Source organism: Copadichromis virginalis, linkage group LG10 (genome assembly GCF_057382275.1).
Source record: "Copadichromis virginalis isolate Kocher_CV1m ecotype Utaka linkage group LG10, C_Virginalis_male_GT1.1, whole genome shotgun sequence".
NCBI classification, from domain to species: domain Eukaryota; kingdom Metazoa; phylum Chordata; class Actinopteri; order Cichliformes; family Cichlidae; genus Copadichromis; species Copadichromis virginalis.
This window is the reverse complement of record NC_140627.1, coordinates 15,550,306-15,566,579: the sequence shown is the minus strand read 5'-3', so window position 1 is coordinate 15,566,579 and position 16,274 is coordinate 15,550,306. Positions and strand designations below refer to the sequence as shown.

The 16,274-nt window shown below is 39.0% G+C and overlaps 1 protein-coding gene across 2 annotated transcripts in view; it reads left to right on the top strand.

Moving 5' to 3' along the window:
- The first annotated feature begins 8,335 nt into the window (after positions 1–8,335).
- Positions 8,336–16,274, top strand: part of ppp3ca (protein phosphatase 3, catalytic subunit, alpha isozyme) — a 30,599-nt gene continuing 22,660 nt past the window's right edge. For both annotated transcript variants that reach the window (XM_085470159.1, XM_085470158.1), the window contains exons 1-2: positions 8,336–8,772; positions 13,728–13,928. In XM_085470159.1, coding sequence (XP_085326285.1) covers positions 8,718–8,772; positions 13,728–13,928 — 256 coding nt within the window. In that variant the 5' untranslated portion in view covers positions 8,336–8,717. The remainder of the gene's footprint in view (positions 8,773–13,727; positions 13,929–16,274) is intronic.

The window sequence follows — 16,274 nt, the reverse complement described above, 5'->3', positions numbered from 1 at the left end:
GAGGGAGAGGGAGGGAGGGAGAGGAGAGGAGGGGGTATTCGACTAACTCTGCCCGTAGCCAGCCAACCTCCCTGCAAACAAATAACGCTACGGCTTTCATATACATGACACTCACTTCGTAAACACTGAAGTCAAAAAGCCGACACATGCGTAATTACGCACGGTCTTTGTGCTCTAAACTCGGTCACAATAAAGGTGTCCACCCACAGGCTAGTCCATATTCTGTGCGTGCGAAAACATTGACAATAAGGACTTTGTTGAAGTTTTTGCGCTTCTTTCCACAGTACTTGCCTCGTGATGAAATGACTCTGACGTGAATACTTCCGAAACACATTTCTCCGAGCAGGAAACATTTGAAATAAAATGCCAGGGAACGATTGGCTCCTTTAAAAAAAGAAAATCTGTTTAAAAGAGCGTCTCACTTTGCATTCTAACTCCTCATAAATTAAATTAAATCCCCTTCAAGAAGTGTTGGGTGACGTGTGCGTGTCTGTGTGTTATTTTGACATTAACAGCTTCTCCACTTCAGCAAAGAAATGTTAATGCAGCGGGGATTCACCCTAATGTGACTTGGGATTAATATAATTAAAGGCATCTTTAGTACATTCCGCTTTTAGTCACTTTCAAAACTACAATGGATCTACTGTGGACACCTGGAAGCGGCACTTAAACACCACATGTAATCATTTTGCCCAGTACTCACCAAATTAATTGGAGACACATTTCAACACACGTTTTCTGGTGACATGGGGATTCAAATATATATAAAATTATACAAATATATATTTACACAATATTGTTTACGTTCTGCCTTTTTACACCTCTTATTGCTTTTGAGTTTAGTCAATGAAAGATTATCCCCTCTTTTGAGCATGAACAATTCATCAAAGCAAGCAACATGGTTCAGATCGAGAACTCAAGGCTGTAGCTATGGTGGCAAAAAAAAAAAAAATCCTGATCTGGGTGTCTATCTTCTCTGAGGCTGCCCAAAAATAAACTGAATATCCACTGTTCCACATGATCATGATTGCACTCACAGTGAATGAAAGTTGGCTTCAATAAACCTGCTTACACTTTGATTAAACACGTGATAGTTATACTGTAGCTACACTCGAGGAGTAGACATTAAATTAGAGAGAGGCCGTTGCTCTCTTCATAAATTATGGTGTTTGTGTATACAGCATTAATGACTTTTTACTCAGACATGTGTTTTTTATGACTAACAAAATGTAATGCAGATATAAATGTTAGATGAATATACATGTGAGCACGTGAACGTGTGGCTAATTAACTTTCCAGATAACTTAGCTATGATATGGTTCATAAATGTCCACATTTGCAGTTCCATTTTAAAACAACTGATTAGAGTTTCACTTTTCTACATTTTCTGCATTCAGGGTTTCAGACTATGTCACCGCTATTCTACATTCACGTAGGATAAAATGAAGCGACCGTGTTCTTTGACTCTTTTGTAGCAGACGTCCTTCCCTTTTAACCTTCTAAAGTCCTCTATTTGTGTCCGGAAAAGGCTGGAACGTTACACGACAGCCTGCAATCATACGTGCTTTTCCCGGGTTGAAAAGACGATCAAAGAGAGAAACCATGGCTTAGGAGAGTCATGCATGGATAGATGGGTAGGAGTGAGCAGCAAGCTGTGACTCTTGGACATGTTCTGGTGGGTGCACTGAACCCCGGAGGCTGCAGCCACACTCAGCCCTTTGTTGTTTTCACTCTGCACAGGGAGGCCGGGTACTTTCCTGAGCTGGGGTGGAGGATTAGCGTTGCATGGCCTCCATCTCCAGCTGCACACATGACCAGCGTTGTAGGAAAGCCCCCAGTGATGGCCCAGAAAGAGGTACGTAAGTGATGACGGGAGCAAGCAAAGCATGAACATCAGCTTTTTCCAATTACAAGCCCTGTAAACTGCCTAAATAATCATTGTAACACTCTTCGCACATGCCACTTATGGTATTTCTGAAAGACTGGCTTCGTGTCAAGTGTCTCTCCCATGTTACCATATACAAGTTTTTCTTTTTTCTCTCAGATATGGATTCTTTAACCTCTCACCTATATCCACATCAATACATGTAATCATGCCACCTAATAATCGCAGTTCACATTAGTCGTAAAAGCACACTTTTATGTCTCCATGGGACCCACTGGAAACAAAGCTCTCTCATACTGACTGGTCTTTGGTGCCAGGTGACGTCACTTAAAATACCACAGATCATCTGTCACCAGAACTAACCAGTTGTTAGAGCGGAGTGTTCCAATAGCTCTTTCTTTTCCCTTGCCAGGAAGGGGAAATGCTTTGAATTATTGTTGTTTTTTTTCCAGTTGTTTGGTTTTTCTCACACATGCAAGCAGCTTTAAAATGTCACAGACTACTTTATCTATTTAGTAAAAACTCCTGTGTGTCAATTGCAGTCTGCCCCTTATCTCTATGCGCTAGCTTCAACAGGCCTGGAGTCCTATCAGAGACTCCAAGAAGTCACTACAGCCATGGTGACAAGCAGTTCTCGCTGCCAACTCTTCTTGTTGTTTATCAGTTACAAATGTTTAATTAGCGAGTCGCGGAGATGCACGTTGGCATATTTTGGGGGCTCGGAGAAAGACAGGTTGGTGGTTTCCCTCTTTCTTCTTGCTCCCGATCGTCGTCTTGAACTAAACTAAGTGCCTTCGGGCTCTGGCTCAAGAGCTGACGCACAAAACAACTCTTGAGCCAGAGCCTGTGGTGTCAACATACTCATGTAATTCATGGTTAAAAAAAAAACCCTAGTGACTATTGGTCAGAGATTTTTTAAGGTACTCCTAAGGCATAATTAAACATTTTTATTTATAGTGGTACTGTGGTTTTAGGAAATGGAAGTGAGGAAGTTTAGCCAAATTCAAGGCTAGTTTTTGGAGCATTACATATGGATGACACAGCTTTTCTATCAGAAATAAAACAACATGTATATGTATGTATATATTTACATAAGTATTTCTTTAAACTATTTGGGATGACACTGAGAGAGACAGAGACAGGGGAATCAGCATTTTATTAAACTTGGGAATCAATAGTATTTATGAAGCAAGGGAAGTTTATGATCTGTATGAGTCACATGCAGCATGGCTTGTGATTCGATGAACTGTCTGTGTGGTGACATGACCAAAGATGCTTAAACTCCAGCAACATTTGTAGTACGCTGAAAACTTTATTGTACTTTTAGAATATATAATGTCTGAGATGTTGATAAATAGACCCCCTTTTGGTAATTCCCCCTTCTCCTCCCTGCATTTTGATAGTAGTGCCAGAAAGCCCTAGTGATGTGATTGCGAGAAAATGACTTAAGTAATGTGGGAGCTTACAGCTGGATAAACTCCAGGACATAATGCAGCTCCTTTCACTCTACCGTTTTCTCCTACTGTTGTGCCAGGACAGCACGCCAGCAAAAATAATATTTAGGTTCTGCACGTCCAAGGATATGTCATTACAAGACGTGTAATGTTTTTAGGCAGTAAATCGGGATTGGCATTAAGTTTCTGAAAAAATATTTTTCATTTTGGTGTTTTTTTTATTTGTTCGTTTTTTTTGTTTAAGTGAAGCAAAAACAGGAACATTGGCAGAAAACCGTCTCCACTCTGTTTTTTTCTGTCCTGGTAATAATGACAACTCCAAGGACATACCATGTGCAAATCCAACATGCAGTGGACCGACTTTTGAAAAAAAAATTCAGTTTCTAATGTGGTATGGATTTTGTGTGAAGTGTTTTCCTGTCCCACTGAATAGGCCTAAATCAGTCACACCTTGTGTGAGCCTGACAGCTGCAAAGGCTTTCTGCCTGATGAGCAACACTTGTTCCATTTCTAGAGATTTATTACTCATCCTGCCACTCATCACATGTTCTGCCTCATCTGTCAGCGAGGAAGTGCCTCTGTTGTCTTGACTGACAGTTTTAGGACAAAAAAGCATGACAAAATCACATCAACAACTCTTTAGCTTGTGCCACTAAATAAGCGGTGTCACTGCCTTCTCAAATGATCACGTCTCATAATGCAAAGCAGCAAATGCTGCCCCTCATGTAACAGTACCAGAGAACCAGCTGTTGCTGCTGCTGCTGCAGTTAAAATAAAGGTTAGAGCTCCATCTAGTGGTAAGTCTTCAAAGTGACGACTGTATAAGCAACCATAAAGTTTCACATCTAAACCAAATAAAACTTGTCTTGGACAGAGATTGGCATCAACATCCATCCAGCTCAAAATGTTATGAATCAAAATGACATCTGTGAACTCTGTTTCACTTGAGATTTCTTTACCTCTCGTGTCCCATGACTTTCTTCCAGTTTGTTTGTTTCATACGATGTGAATCTTTCAAGTTCACCCTCAACCTTTACAGATAGAAATTCAGCAAAATACTTTCAAATATAAACAATAAAAAAAAAATACGTACACCATAATATAAAATATACACTTAACATAGCAGAAGATACATAATGCTGACACTGTCACCATGAATCATGGGACCAACAGATTATACAGCGGCTTGCAAAAGTATTCGGCCCCCTTGAACATTTTGTCACATTACAGCCACAAACATGAATCAATTTTATTGGAATTCCACGTGAAAGACCGACACAAAGTGGTGCACACGTGAGAAGTGGAACAAAAATCATACATGATTCCAAACATTTTTTACAAATAAGCAAAGCAATGCTATGAAAAGCACCACATATTTTCATGCTTTTTAAGGCTATATGTGGTCATAACAAGGTTAGTTACAGGTTGCAGTTAACCAAAACTAGTTTTAAAAAACATTTTAGTTAACTACAATAAAAAAACAAGACTTTTGAAATTACTTTAAACTACCTGAAACGATTTTGTAAACTTGGAAAACTACCTAAAATAAAATATACTACACCTAATAAAACAAGAACCACCTCAAGAGTGCCAAGTACCGCTGCCTGGTTTACATTTAACGGAATACTATTGTATTTTGTTTTCTTTGTTCTTTTTAAATGAACTTTGAGATGTTTGTAGTGCATTAGAAACAAATGCAAAGTGTGGGTTTTTCTTATTTGCTCTTTTGAAATTTATTTTAATATGCCTGACATAACTGGCAGAAATAAAATGTAAAAGCGAGGTCAGAGGTCAAAGCTGACATGATATATGATATGTGGCAATGTGATATTTAAAAAGCAGATATCCCAGTGTCACTAAATGTTGCCAATACAAACAAAGGTAGTAGAATTTTAACCATAATTTTAAAGATAAAAGATATTTTAGGAAAGTTTGACCTTATTTGAGCTTGAAGAAAAGGTCAGAGGTCCAAAGTAATGCATCATTATATCACTGATTATATGCCTATATGTTGTTAATTCAAACAATGGCAGTGAGAAACAAAGGTTTAAATAGCTCCGTATAGCATTATCCCTTTGACCTTCAGCTCAGTCTACTGACCTTGAAAGAGAGGTCAAATGCGACATGTTATTTGAAATCTTTATACTAATATATTTACCCTTTTTTTTTAAGTCATAAGGCTTTTTGTCACTTTTCAACCACTAAATCATTAAGTAGACCTTGAAGACCTTGGTGGATGCATACATTTCATGTTTACAGACAGAGTGACAGGCACACATGCAAACGCCACCAAAAACATAATCCATCTTAGAGGTAATAAAGCAAAAAATGTAGAGGAAACATCCTTAGGTTTAGTATTTGTTAATTTATTAAAACTAATCAAATCAGAACTTGACTGAAGAGGCGTTGATCTCTGTGTATATTGACACTTTAAATGCTTACAAGATTGTGAGTCAGCTGCTTTGAAAAAATTCTGTTTTCCTTTCTTTCTTTCTTTCTTTCTTTCTTTTTTACTTGTACTGATTTTTCTAAATACACTAACACTTAAAAAGCTAAAACTGGAACTGGAACTAAATTAAAATTAAACTGAAAACTAAAAGTCAAAAGTAAAACTGATTAGAAAAAACAAAACTAGAATCATAGTAATCCTGATATGAAGCAGTCTAATTTCTGCCAAAATTGTTCACAAGCCTCTTTGACTCATTGGAGTGTTTGGATTTGATTTCTAATTAGTTTGTGCAGTGTAGCCAAACAATAACATGAAAACGTATTACTTTCTTTGTGGACCTCACACATTATAATAATCTGTGAATTGTGGACTGTGAGCTGGATAAGCCAGGACTAACAACAGTCTATTAAATAGTACCATTATTATGGGAAGAAACCATAACTCAGAATCTAAAGAGAGACGACCCTCACTTTGTCACAGATTCACAAGACAGGACAAAATTCCAGATCAGGTGAACTGAAGAGAAAGTGGGTCTTTTATCTGACTGTTGCAAAAATCCAGAGAAGTACAAAGTCCAAAAAAGAAAAAGGTGAAACAAAACAGGAAACTAAAACAGGAGCAAAGAGAACGCTGGGAGACACGTGAAGTGCAAACAGATACTCGGACAAAGACACAGATAAGATTATATGCACACAGAGCTGATGGCCCAGTGAGGCACGGGCTGGAAGAGGGCACAGGGGGTAAATATTTAAGACAGGGCAAACAACTCACACAGGAGAAACTATAATACAGGATGGAAACTATCAGAGATGTAGTAGAAAGACAGAGAAGGCACATAACGAGAAACCAAGGTGAACCAGGAAGAAACAGCACGGACTTCAACATCAACAATGAAATAAATCACTGAATTGGTCTCGTGTTTCAGAAAGCAGAGACCCAACACAATGGATTGAACTAAAGGAATAATCCTCATTCACTCAAGTGAAATCCTTCACTTGATTTCCTATAAAGAAAATAAGTAACATTTATTTTTAATCACACTATAGTGATCGTATAGCGTATGCTTGTTTGCACATTCCCTATCAGATTGCTTGCTGACAACTAAAGTAAAAATGATGCCCCTTTCCATCTTTGATTTGCTTTTTGTTTGTTTGGGGGTTGTTGTTGTTTTTGCTTTTTGCTATATTATCAGATTCATTGTGATACAATTTAGTATGTAATTTATAAATGCATTTATAAGTGTTTATTCTTGATTAATAAGCTTGTATATAATGTGCTCATGGTAACATTTCGAAAGTCTGAGTAGGTGATTAACAAACTATTTAGATCTACATTTATATACATATAATGATTAAGATATGAGATTTGTTTCTAAGCTCAGTGCATCTCTTTCTCTTAAACCCCTCTTACAAACTCGGACTCTGGTCCTACCTAGATTTCAGTAATGTGCAAACCTCCGGTGGCAATAAATGTTTGAGTGTTGTGTATCTCTCTGTGCTTTGGGTGAGTCGTTTTTCTGTTGTGGAGATAGCTGAGACTTGCTCGAGTCTTGGGGTACTTTCATTTTCATTTTTAAATACTGTAAAAGGCAAAAATACTCCTAACTTTAAATGAGGTCACACAAAAACACTTAACAACTAACTGCCTGAATTAACCATGAATTAAAATGTGAAATAAGTATTTATAAAACCTTTATTAACTCACTCACAAACAATTAGTTGATCAATCAAGAACAAAAATATCTATATTTATAAATTACATGCATGCTAATGTACATGCTAATGTGCGCCATAAATGATGCACTTACCCGTGTTAAGTGCATCAAACTAGAAAATTATTTTAACTCGATTTTTTTAAAAACTCTAACTGTTCTGGCTACAATTTGTGCAGAGTTAAATGTGGAACTAGACTAAATTGCGAGATTAGATGAAAATACAGAACCATTATATGTGTCATGGTTGACAGTATGAAGAGTGTGGTGATGTGGGGAAAGCAACAACACACTTGACCTTGCAGTCTGGTATTTTCATGTGAAGAGTTCATATTTATAGATTGATGATTTTTTTTTCTTAAAAACTGAACTACAATTCGTAATAAGGAAATGAGTCTGAGCATCAGACGACTAGTATTAAATATCATTCATTTTAAAGTGAGCAAATTGTAATCACCATACAACGCGTTAATTTACCTTCCCTGTGTCCAAACGTGATTATCTCATCATTAGGATCCACAGTTAACCATATTAAACATTTTCCTTGAAAGATCCGTGGACTAAGTTGCTACTTTGATTGCTTACTTTGCATAAAACCTGATGGTTTGTCGCCACCAAGTGAAAAGTCTCCGCCAACATACGCACCCGACTGCTGCTTTTGGCGCACACGTGTGCCCGCTGCGGGAATCAAACCGAGCCCGTCTGATTGTGATGAACGTCTAACACGTTTAAGCCGAGGTCCACGCGCTGTCATTATCAGGCGTACAAATTTCGAGAATACCGAAACATGGCGCGTAGTGCGTGCGTGGGGGCAACCCCGTCTCAGCCTCCATCTGATGGCAGCATCAGGCAGTCCCGTGAAACATTTGCGTGGGAGTTCCCTTCACCGCCATGTCGGGATAGTGCACATCTCTCTCTCACTCTCTCTCTCTCTCTCACTCCCTCTCTCTCCGCGCATCCTCCCCCACATTAACAGCTTAGGACAGCAGAAGCAGCTCCTACAGCATCCAGCACCCAGCATCCATCCCTGCCTGGGGAGCAGCAGTCCTACCCGGCGCAGCACCGACGCACGGAGGGGACCCATCATCTAAGTGATGCCACAGCATCAGCCGCATTTCGACAACAAATACTGAGAGTACATCCTAAAGGAGAAGGAGCAGGAGGAAACAGAAGATAAAAAAAAAAAAAAAGCTTCAGCCTCGAAGACAGCAACTGCCCATGAAGATGTCTAACGCTGACATCGTCTTAAACGCCACGGATCGGATGGTGAAATGTAAGTTAGCCTATATTTTCTGCGTGCTTATGGCTGTATTACATAACACCTCCGGTGTTTAGCTCTCTGCGGATCGGCAGGACGCGGACTTTATGAACGTGTCGCGCATTAATGGTGCATATGCGGCCATCAAGTTGTGTTCGTGGTGGTGTTGGTAGTGGGCAAGTGAAGCTTTGATGTTGATAAACAATCCGGGTTCCTCTGCTGCACAGCCCCCGCGGAGAGCGAGCCGAGCACACGGGCAGCACCAGGAAATATGAAGTGTAATACATTTTTAATTGTGCCCGCTGATTTATGTTTAATCGTATCTGTCATGATTTGACTGTACGCTTGCTTTCGCTCACGACGGGAGGAGAGGGGGAGTGTGGGGGGAGAAGGAGGAGGAGGAGGAAGGAGGAAAAAACAGCTGAATTGCCGAGCTTGTGGTAGAAGCTGGAGCAGTGATGCAGCAGGATTTCAGGGGCTTAGACGGGGGCCAGCAAAAAGAGGGAGAGGGCATGAAATGGACATTTATTGGGGGGTTTATTTTACCGGGCTCAAGTCAGGGTTTAATTTGATTAGAAAAAAAGGGTGGCGGTATGTGGGGGGATTCCAAAAGCTGAATCAGTAGATGGATCAATGGAGGATGATAAAGTGCCCACGGATGTCATAACTCACTTAGCCCTGCTCATTTTTCCCCCTCTCTCTTCTTTACAGTGGATCTGCCAACAGTCAGCACTCTGCCTGAATACATATATATATATATATATATATATATATATATATATATATATATATATATATATATATATATGTGTGTGTGTGTGTGTGTGTGTGTGTGTGTGTGTGTGTGTGTGTATCCACATTCTGTATATTATCATAACGGCCGAGCAGCTCAGTCAGCATTAACAACTTTGTCCTTTAGCCTCCGGAGTTTTAGAAACAGTAATCTGCACTGTGAGATGCACTTACATGACAATGACTGCAGGCGCACAAATGTACTGTGTGCACTAGCAGTTACAAACGAGCCTTAAATTGTCATTGATTACAGAACATGAACTGTGTCAGGTGAAGAAAATTTAAAAAAGGAAAAAGACACTCTTCCTGAGCTGCCTGAACAATATTGTTTTCTAGCTTTACTTTAAGTGGAGATTTATCTAACAGGCCATCTGAATAGCTTCGGTCTCGTGCTGCGGACACTTTCGTTTCATTATACTTTTACTGTACTTTCATCTTTTTCACAGGATATTCGGTTTCAAACAGAATTCTGTTTCCGTGCCGTCCATCATAAAAGGGAGAAGTTGGTTTTGATTTGCCGTGCTGTTTTCTGCACATTTGAACACAAATTTAAAGCAGTGACAAAACCATTGTGGTTATTTCCTGGCGCAGCTTCACTGACACCCAGGAATTCAAAAATATGTCAAACAGAAGGTTTATATCAGCGAACGTAACACAGCCAAGAATTCTGACTCAGTTTTCTGCTTTTGTAACATGGTCATGTAACACTTTAGGATTTAGGAGTTGATAAGTATTTTGTATTTTCTTTCATTTTCAGGCTGTGTGCCCTGGATACTTGTTAAATAGCCTCACCTGTGATTTCTAATGCAGATTAATTTGGCTGATCATAGAGAAAGAATTATAATTTTTCAAAATCCTCTTTTTTTCCATGCTCTGAATTGTCAAGGTGCTATAAAGGTTTGTTATTGCTTGGCCGACACTGAATGTGTCTTTTGTCACTTGTATCTGCTCTCCTATTCTTGCACACCACTTTGAAAAAGAAGTAAAAGCCATTTTTACAATCCCCAAAAGACTGAAAATTGGAAGAAAAAAAAATACAAAGAAGAAACTGAATCTTGCATCCATCAGGTGATCAAAGGAAGCTATTGAGGTAGTGAAAATTTTGAGCCAGAAGACTGACGTTTCCTGCTGTTTTTGTGTGCGCTGCTTGTAGTGAACTACCGAGCACTGACACTACAAGCTACTCGAAGCTATTTTTATCCCTGCTGTGTACATAGCTTCAACTTAAACCACAGCCAGTTTCTCGCTGGTTCTCTTTTAGTCTTACATGTCTTAATCTGACAGAGCATATTTAAAGTGGTACAGTAACAGTAACTGCTGGGCTGTGCAGTTTGTTTGCTACAGTACCGTCACCACAGGCTGTTTAGTGCAGGTGCGCTCTTATATTTCACCCCGAGGTATAATATATCAATGTACAACTTTGTCACATTCATGTCAGCCTTTGGTAACACCATACAAATACTTGTATTGGCATTAGTAATTTATTAATGGCCATGATGCGGCAGTAGTTAGGTTTGACAGAACAGACCTGCTCTGATAGCATCTAAATAAAAACATCAGTCAGGTGGTACATACAGTAAGACACTGAATATCATACAAAGCAAGCTATAGCAGAGAATATGGGCAATAAACCAGAATACTTATGTCATTGTTTTATTTTATTTTATGGATCTTTTCATTGCACTGTTTACTTTTGTGAAACCATCCTGCACTTAACAAGACAAACTATGGTTAACAAACACATAAACCCACCATACATTTATTATTAATTGAACAGTGCAGAGAGGCAGCTCTTCTTAGCCGTCTTTAGCTGAATGTCTTTTAACTCCACACAGAGGAATAACTGTGAGCTTAAGGTTTGACCAATGTGTGAGCATTTGCATCACTGTATCTACGTGAACCCCCAATGCAAATCCCAGCTTTCTGCGGAGCACAGCTACTGGCTGTACTCCAACAGTTAGCTGCTGCTGCTGCTGCTGTTGCCCGGCAACGTACAGTATTTCATAGTTCAACTCTGCTCGGGTGCTGAGCAGAAGTCAGCTTTTCATCTCTCCACCATACATCTATATCAGGAGACCGCTCACATGTCTGTGTCAACATATGTGCGTTTCTTTAAAATGTGCTGTTGAGGATTATCTCGAAATAATCTCTGTTGGGTTTTTCTGATAATCGGCTAAAAAAAAAACACAAAAAAGAAACAAAAGAAAGAAAACAGAAAAAAACAAAGCGTAATGTTCCTTTTAAAGTATCCACATGAGGCTAGTTTCAGCTCATTTTACAGTCAAATTGCTCTGCTAGTTTGAAGTTTAAAATGAAATAAGAACGGTTCCTGAGTAATCTGGGCTCCTGCACCACATTTACCTTTTACGGTTATGTAAGTTACATAATAGCACCTACGCCAATGTATTTCAACACAGGTTATGTTTTCAATCTTTTCCATCTGTCAGATATGCTACACTGACTTATGGTAATTATCAGCTTTAAATCAAAATGACATATTTTCATCTGGCCTGCCTGTAGCAATGTCTGCCTTTTCTTGTTTATAAGGCAGTGGATGTAAGTCAACTGGTGATTCTCAAAGCACTTCCAACCATCAACTGGTCCTCTGAAGGGGCAGTGGATGGGACAAGAGTAGATAGTACTTTCATACTAACACATTACAAGTCTGTTTTGGTTGGTTTCTGGTGTTTGGGTTGACTTCATGTGCACACAGCCATAGCTTGCGGCATTCCGATTAACCCAAGTGCAGTCTGTGAAAACTGCAGACCAAGACTTCAGAATATTGTTGCAACTTATTACACAGTCGACCCATGCACTGACTTGTAGCACATCAGGCTGTTAATTTTTAAATACTGCCATGAGCACAAGCCCCTCATCATGGGTAGAGGTAGACTGCATCGTGTACCTCAGTATAAAAGTAAATAGTTGGTATTTGAAATTGTTCACGCTGAGGTTTGTGGATTTTTCTTTTTTTTAAGTAACTGGGACATTATCTTTTGGAAGGAGACATTGTTGCTGAGTTTTTCACCATAAGACAAGTGCTACTTAGTTCCAGTACATTCAGGAGATGCAGACATTTCGAAAGCCTGTGGATAAACAGGTAGGGCGTTTAAAGATACTTTGCGAGCACTGTCCACATACCCCACAGGCTCACTTCGCTTCCTCTCCGTGCTGACTGTGCTGAGTTTGTACTTGCTGGTAAAGTGTCAAAGTACACATTGCCGTCACAGATACATGCTGCACACTGTGAAAAATTTGAGTCCCATTAAAAACACTCGCTGGGGCTTGCCTCATTATACCACGAGTGGCGACTTTGAGATTCCTCTAGTCAAGCATTCATTATTGAAGAGCATGTTGGTCATGTTCAGTATAAGCCTGAGATTTGCGACTTTTCCTTTGTCTTTTTTTTTATTTGGCAGTGCTGAGTGGCTCTGTTTGCTATTCTCTGCACAAATCTGGCAGGCTTTTTTGTTTTTGTCTAGCTTTTCAAATGAATTCTGCCACTGGACCTCATGTGATTTTTGTTAAGCTAGATGAGGTGTAGATTAACGTAAATACACAGGTCCTGATAGCTTGCATTTAGAGTACACAGAGCTCGGCACCAGGTCTAATAAATAACCTTTGCTGCCACTGAAGTAATGATCGGTGGTTGGATTTCACAGTTCCACAGGCTGTCTGCTGGTAGGTGACTGATGCATTTTAATGGCCAAAGGCTTTAGCGATCCAGGGAGAGTGTTGGATGAGTAGATGGCTTAGATATTTTATCTGGCACTCAGAAAATACAAGTAACCACATAAAGGACAGTTGTCAGTATGCTAAGATAGATAGATAGAGAAGTCCTTGCATTTTCATGGGAGATTCTTTCTGTTTTAAGGAAAACTGTGCTCTTAAGAATGCTCTTCATGCCAAAGTGCACACACCATCAACAAAGATGGAATGAAGCAGCTGTGCAGTATTGCTTGCAGGCAAAACATGGTCGGGGTTTTCTCTTATATGATTGCTGCATGAGTTCCTTGATAAAATGTTGTCAGTATCATTCCTGAGGACTGTTTACTATAATAATGCAGCACAGTGGCAACAAAACCGTCGGAAATTGTGTCCATTTCTTTAAGAGTAGCCATAGTGACCATGATGTCCCTGTGCTTAAATGTCGCTGCGTTCCTGTGCTCTGTCCTCAGCTGTCCCCTTCCCCTTGAGCCACCGCCTTACGATGAAGGAAGTGTTTGACTGTGAAGGGAAACCTCGCGTGGATCTCCTGAAGGCCCATCTCACCAAGGAAGGTCGTGTGGAGGAGGCCGTGGCGCTCCGAATCATCAATGAGGGAGCAGCTATCCTGCGTCAGGAGAAAACTATATTAGACATCGAGGCACCGGTCACAGGTATGAAACCTTTCACAGACACTTACCTGAGACTTAAAGTCAAACTGCAGCATGGCGAGCCTGGAACTTGAAACGACTGAGTGTTCAGATGTAGATCTGTTTGGATGTAGATCAGGAAAAGAAACAGGTGTTTTAATGTTGGCTCATTTCTGCTGAGTGTTGCAGTAAACCATGACAATGAGGCAGCCTGCGCAATAGCCAGGAGCAAGCTCACTTGACTAGAGCACAGTCATTGCTAATTTAGTTTACTTTAGTTTGATGCCAAGCTAAAATGTTTGCTCAGATATAATATGACATGGGGCTGGCATTTGAGCTTGCATATGAAATTTTCTAGTTTTAATATCCTTTATATTAGGAAGTTAGAGGATCTGCTCTGTCTTGATTTTATTGGACAGCTGATATTCGAGAAGAACCGGAAGCAAGTGTTAGATAAATAGAATTGAATTTGTCTTTTTAACTTTCATCATCACAGTTCATCCATCATTTAGTGATTGAAAAAAGTTTTACATTTTTAATTAATTCATAAAATATTTTAAGGAAGCAGTCAGAAGTAATAAAGAAAAACCAAGGGATATAACGTCTTGTTGTTGTTTTATTTTTTCAATTTCTCAGGCTATTTTTGATCTGGACTATATTTGCCTGGGAAACTGTTCAAACGAAGCATATAAAAATGAGTCCTGTTTAAGTTAAAACTGTCTTGACTCTGTACAGTAGTACCACATTGTCATGTAAAAAAAAACTTTAAGCTTTTTGAATTAAAAGTTGTCTACAAGTAACTGTCAGTGAGACACAGTGAGAGCTGACAAAAAAAATGCAGCACCTAACTTTAATTTCCAAAACTGATGATAAAGTCATCAACAGCTCTGTGACAGTAAACTTGAGCTAGCTTAACCAAGTACGTCTACCGTGCTACATGCTAACATTTGCTAGCATAAAAGACAGCTGATGCTATTAGCCTTATTTGTCAGGTAAGTTAAGACATTTTAATAAATTGTGAGAGGGATCTTAGATCAAATTTCTGCTCCTTTATGATCAGTATTTTTTAAAGAGAACAGAGAGCACAAGTGATTTTTAAAAATAGATAAAGGAGAATTCGTGTGAATACAGCAGGAAGCTGTCACTACCAGGCAGAATCATCATTATCTTGTTAAATAAGTCCATGTAAAGTAGTTCAGCGGTATCTCAGAAGCACTGTCTCTGCGCAAATTTCTGGTCTGTTAGGATGATGTTAATCCCATAATGTTTCCTTCTTTGTCTACATTTTGCTATGCAGCCAGTTAATCAGGTTGGAAAACACTAGTTTGAAATATATAAAAATATATAAGTCAAAGCTTTAAACCTATATTTACTTTAGATGTAAGTAGAGAGTATAAAAGTTAAAACAAATGCTGAGTTTAAAAGCCTGAAGTATCTCTCATGTATAAACAGATAAAATCTTTTTTCTGCTGAAAACCCTGCAGTGTGTCCTAGTTATGCTCTAAAATATTAACATGCCTCAGCCCGACACAAAAGTATCCTGTGTACTCAACCGTGGCTTCCCATCAAGAAAATTTAATTAAGAGACTTAGTTGGTTTTTTTTTTTCTTTTACATCATCTATTTAGCCAATTTTATCTTACTAAAGTTGTGAATATAAATACATTTTAAAGTAAAACTCAATATTGTTTCTTGTACTAGTGAAATGTCAGACTCTGTTGTAGCCGGTTGTGTTTCAGCTAAATTTAACATGATTCTGTCGCCAATATGATAAAGGGGTTATTTGGGGCTCTCACTGGTCGACTGCTTACCACACATACTGTATAATTACAACACCCACCTCTTCAGCTTTCAACCTTTGTTGCAAGTAATTTCTCTAACTTTCTCTATTTTCTGTCTGTTGCTTTCTTACTTCTTAGTTAAAAAAAAACAAATACTGTTTTCAAAAAAGCCATTTATAAGGTTAACAGAAAATGGTCCAAAAAAGTGAAAGAGTTGTCTAAGTAAAAATGCATTGTTGATGCTGGAGGTCGAAGGAGAATGGCCGTACTGCTTTGAGTTGATAGGAAGCATAGTCCAACCTATAGGATTTTTAACACTGATTCACATGTTTGGTTATTTTAAAAAATCGAATATATTGGTCATTCTTTTTTCCCCAGGCATACAAGACACAAACACATTTGTTAGTTCGTACTGAGCTAATGTGACGGTGCAGTTTTAAGAGAATCTTGTTTGATTGCCACAGCGAGTCACAGAGTACTCATTTAAGCTCTGGCTGATTCGGCTCACATCAGCTGGTTGTTGTGTTTGTGGCGTTCAAAGCTCTGAAAGCATAGCATGAACATTCATAGCATTGTTAAAAGGTGTTTCT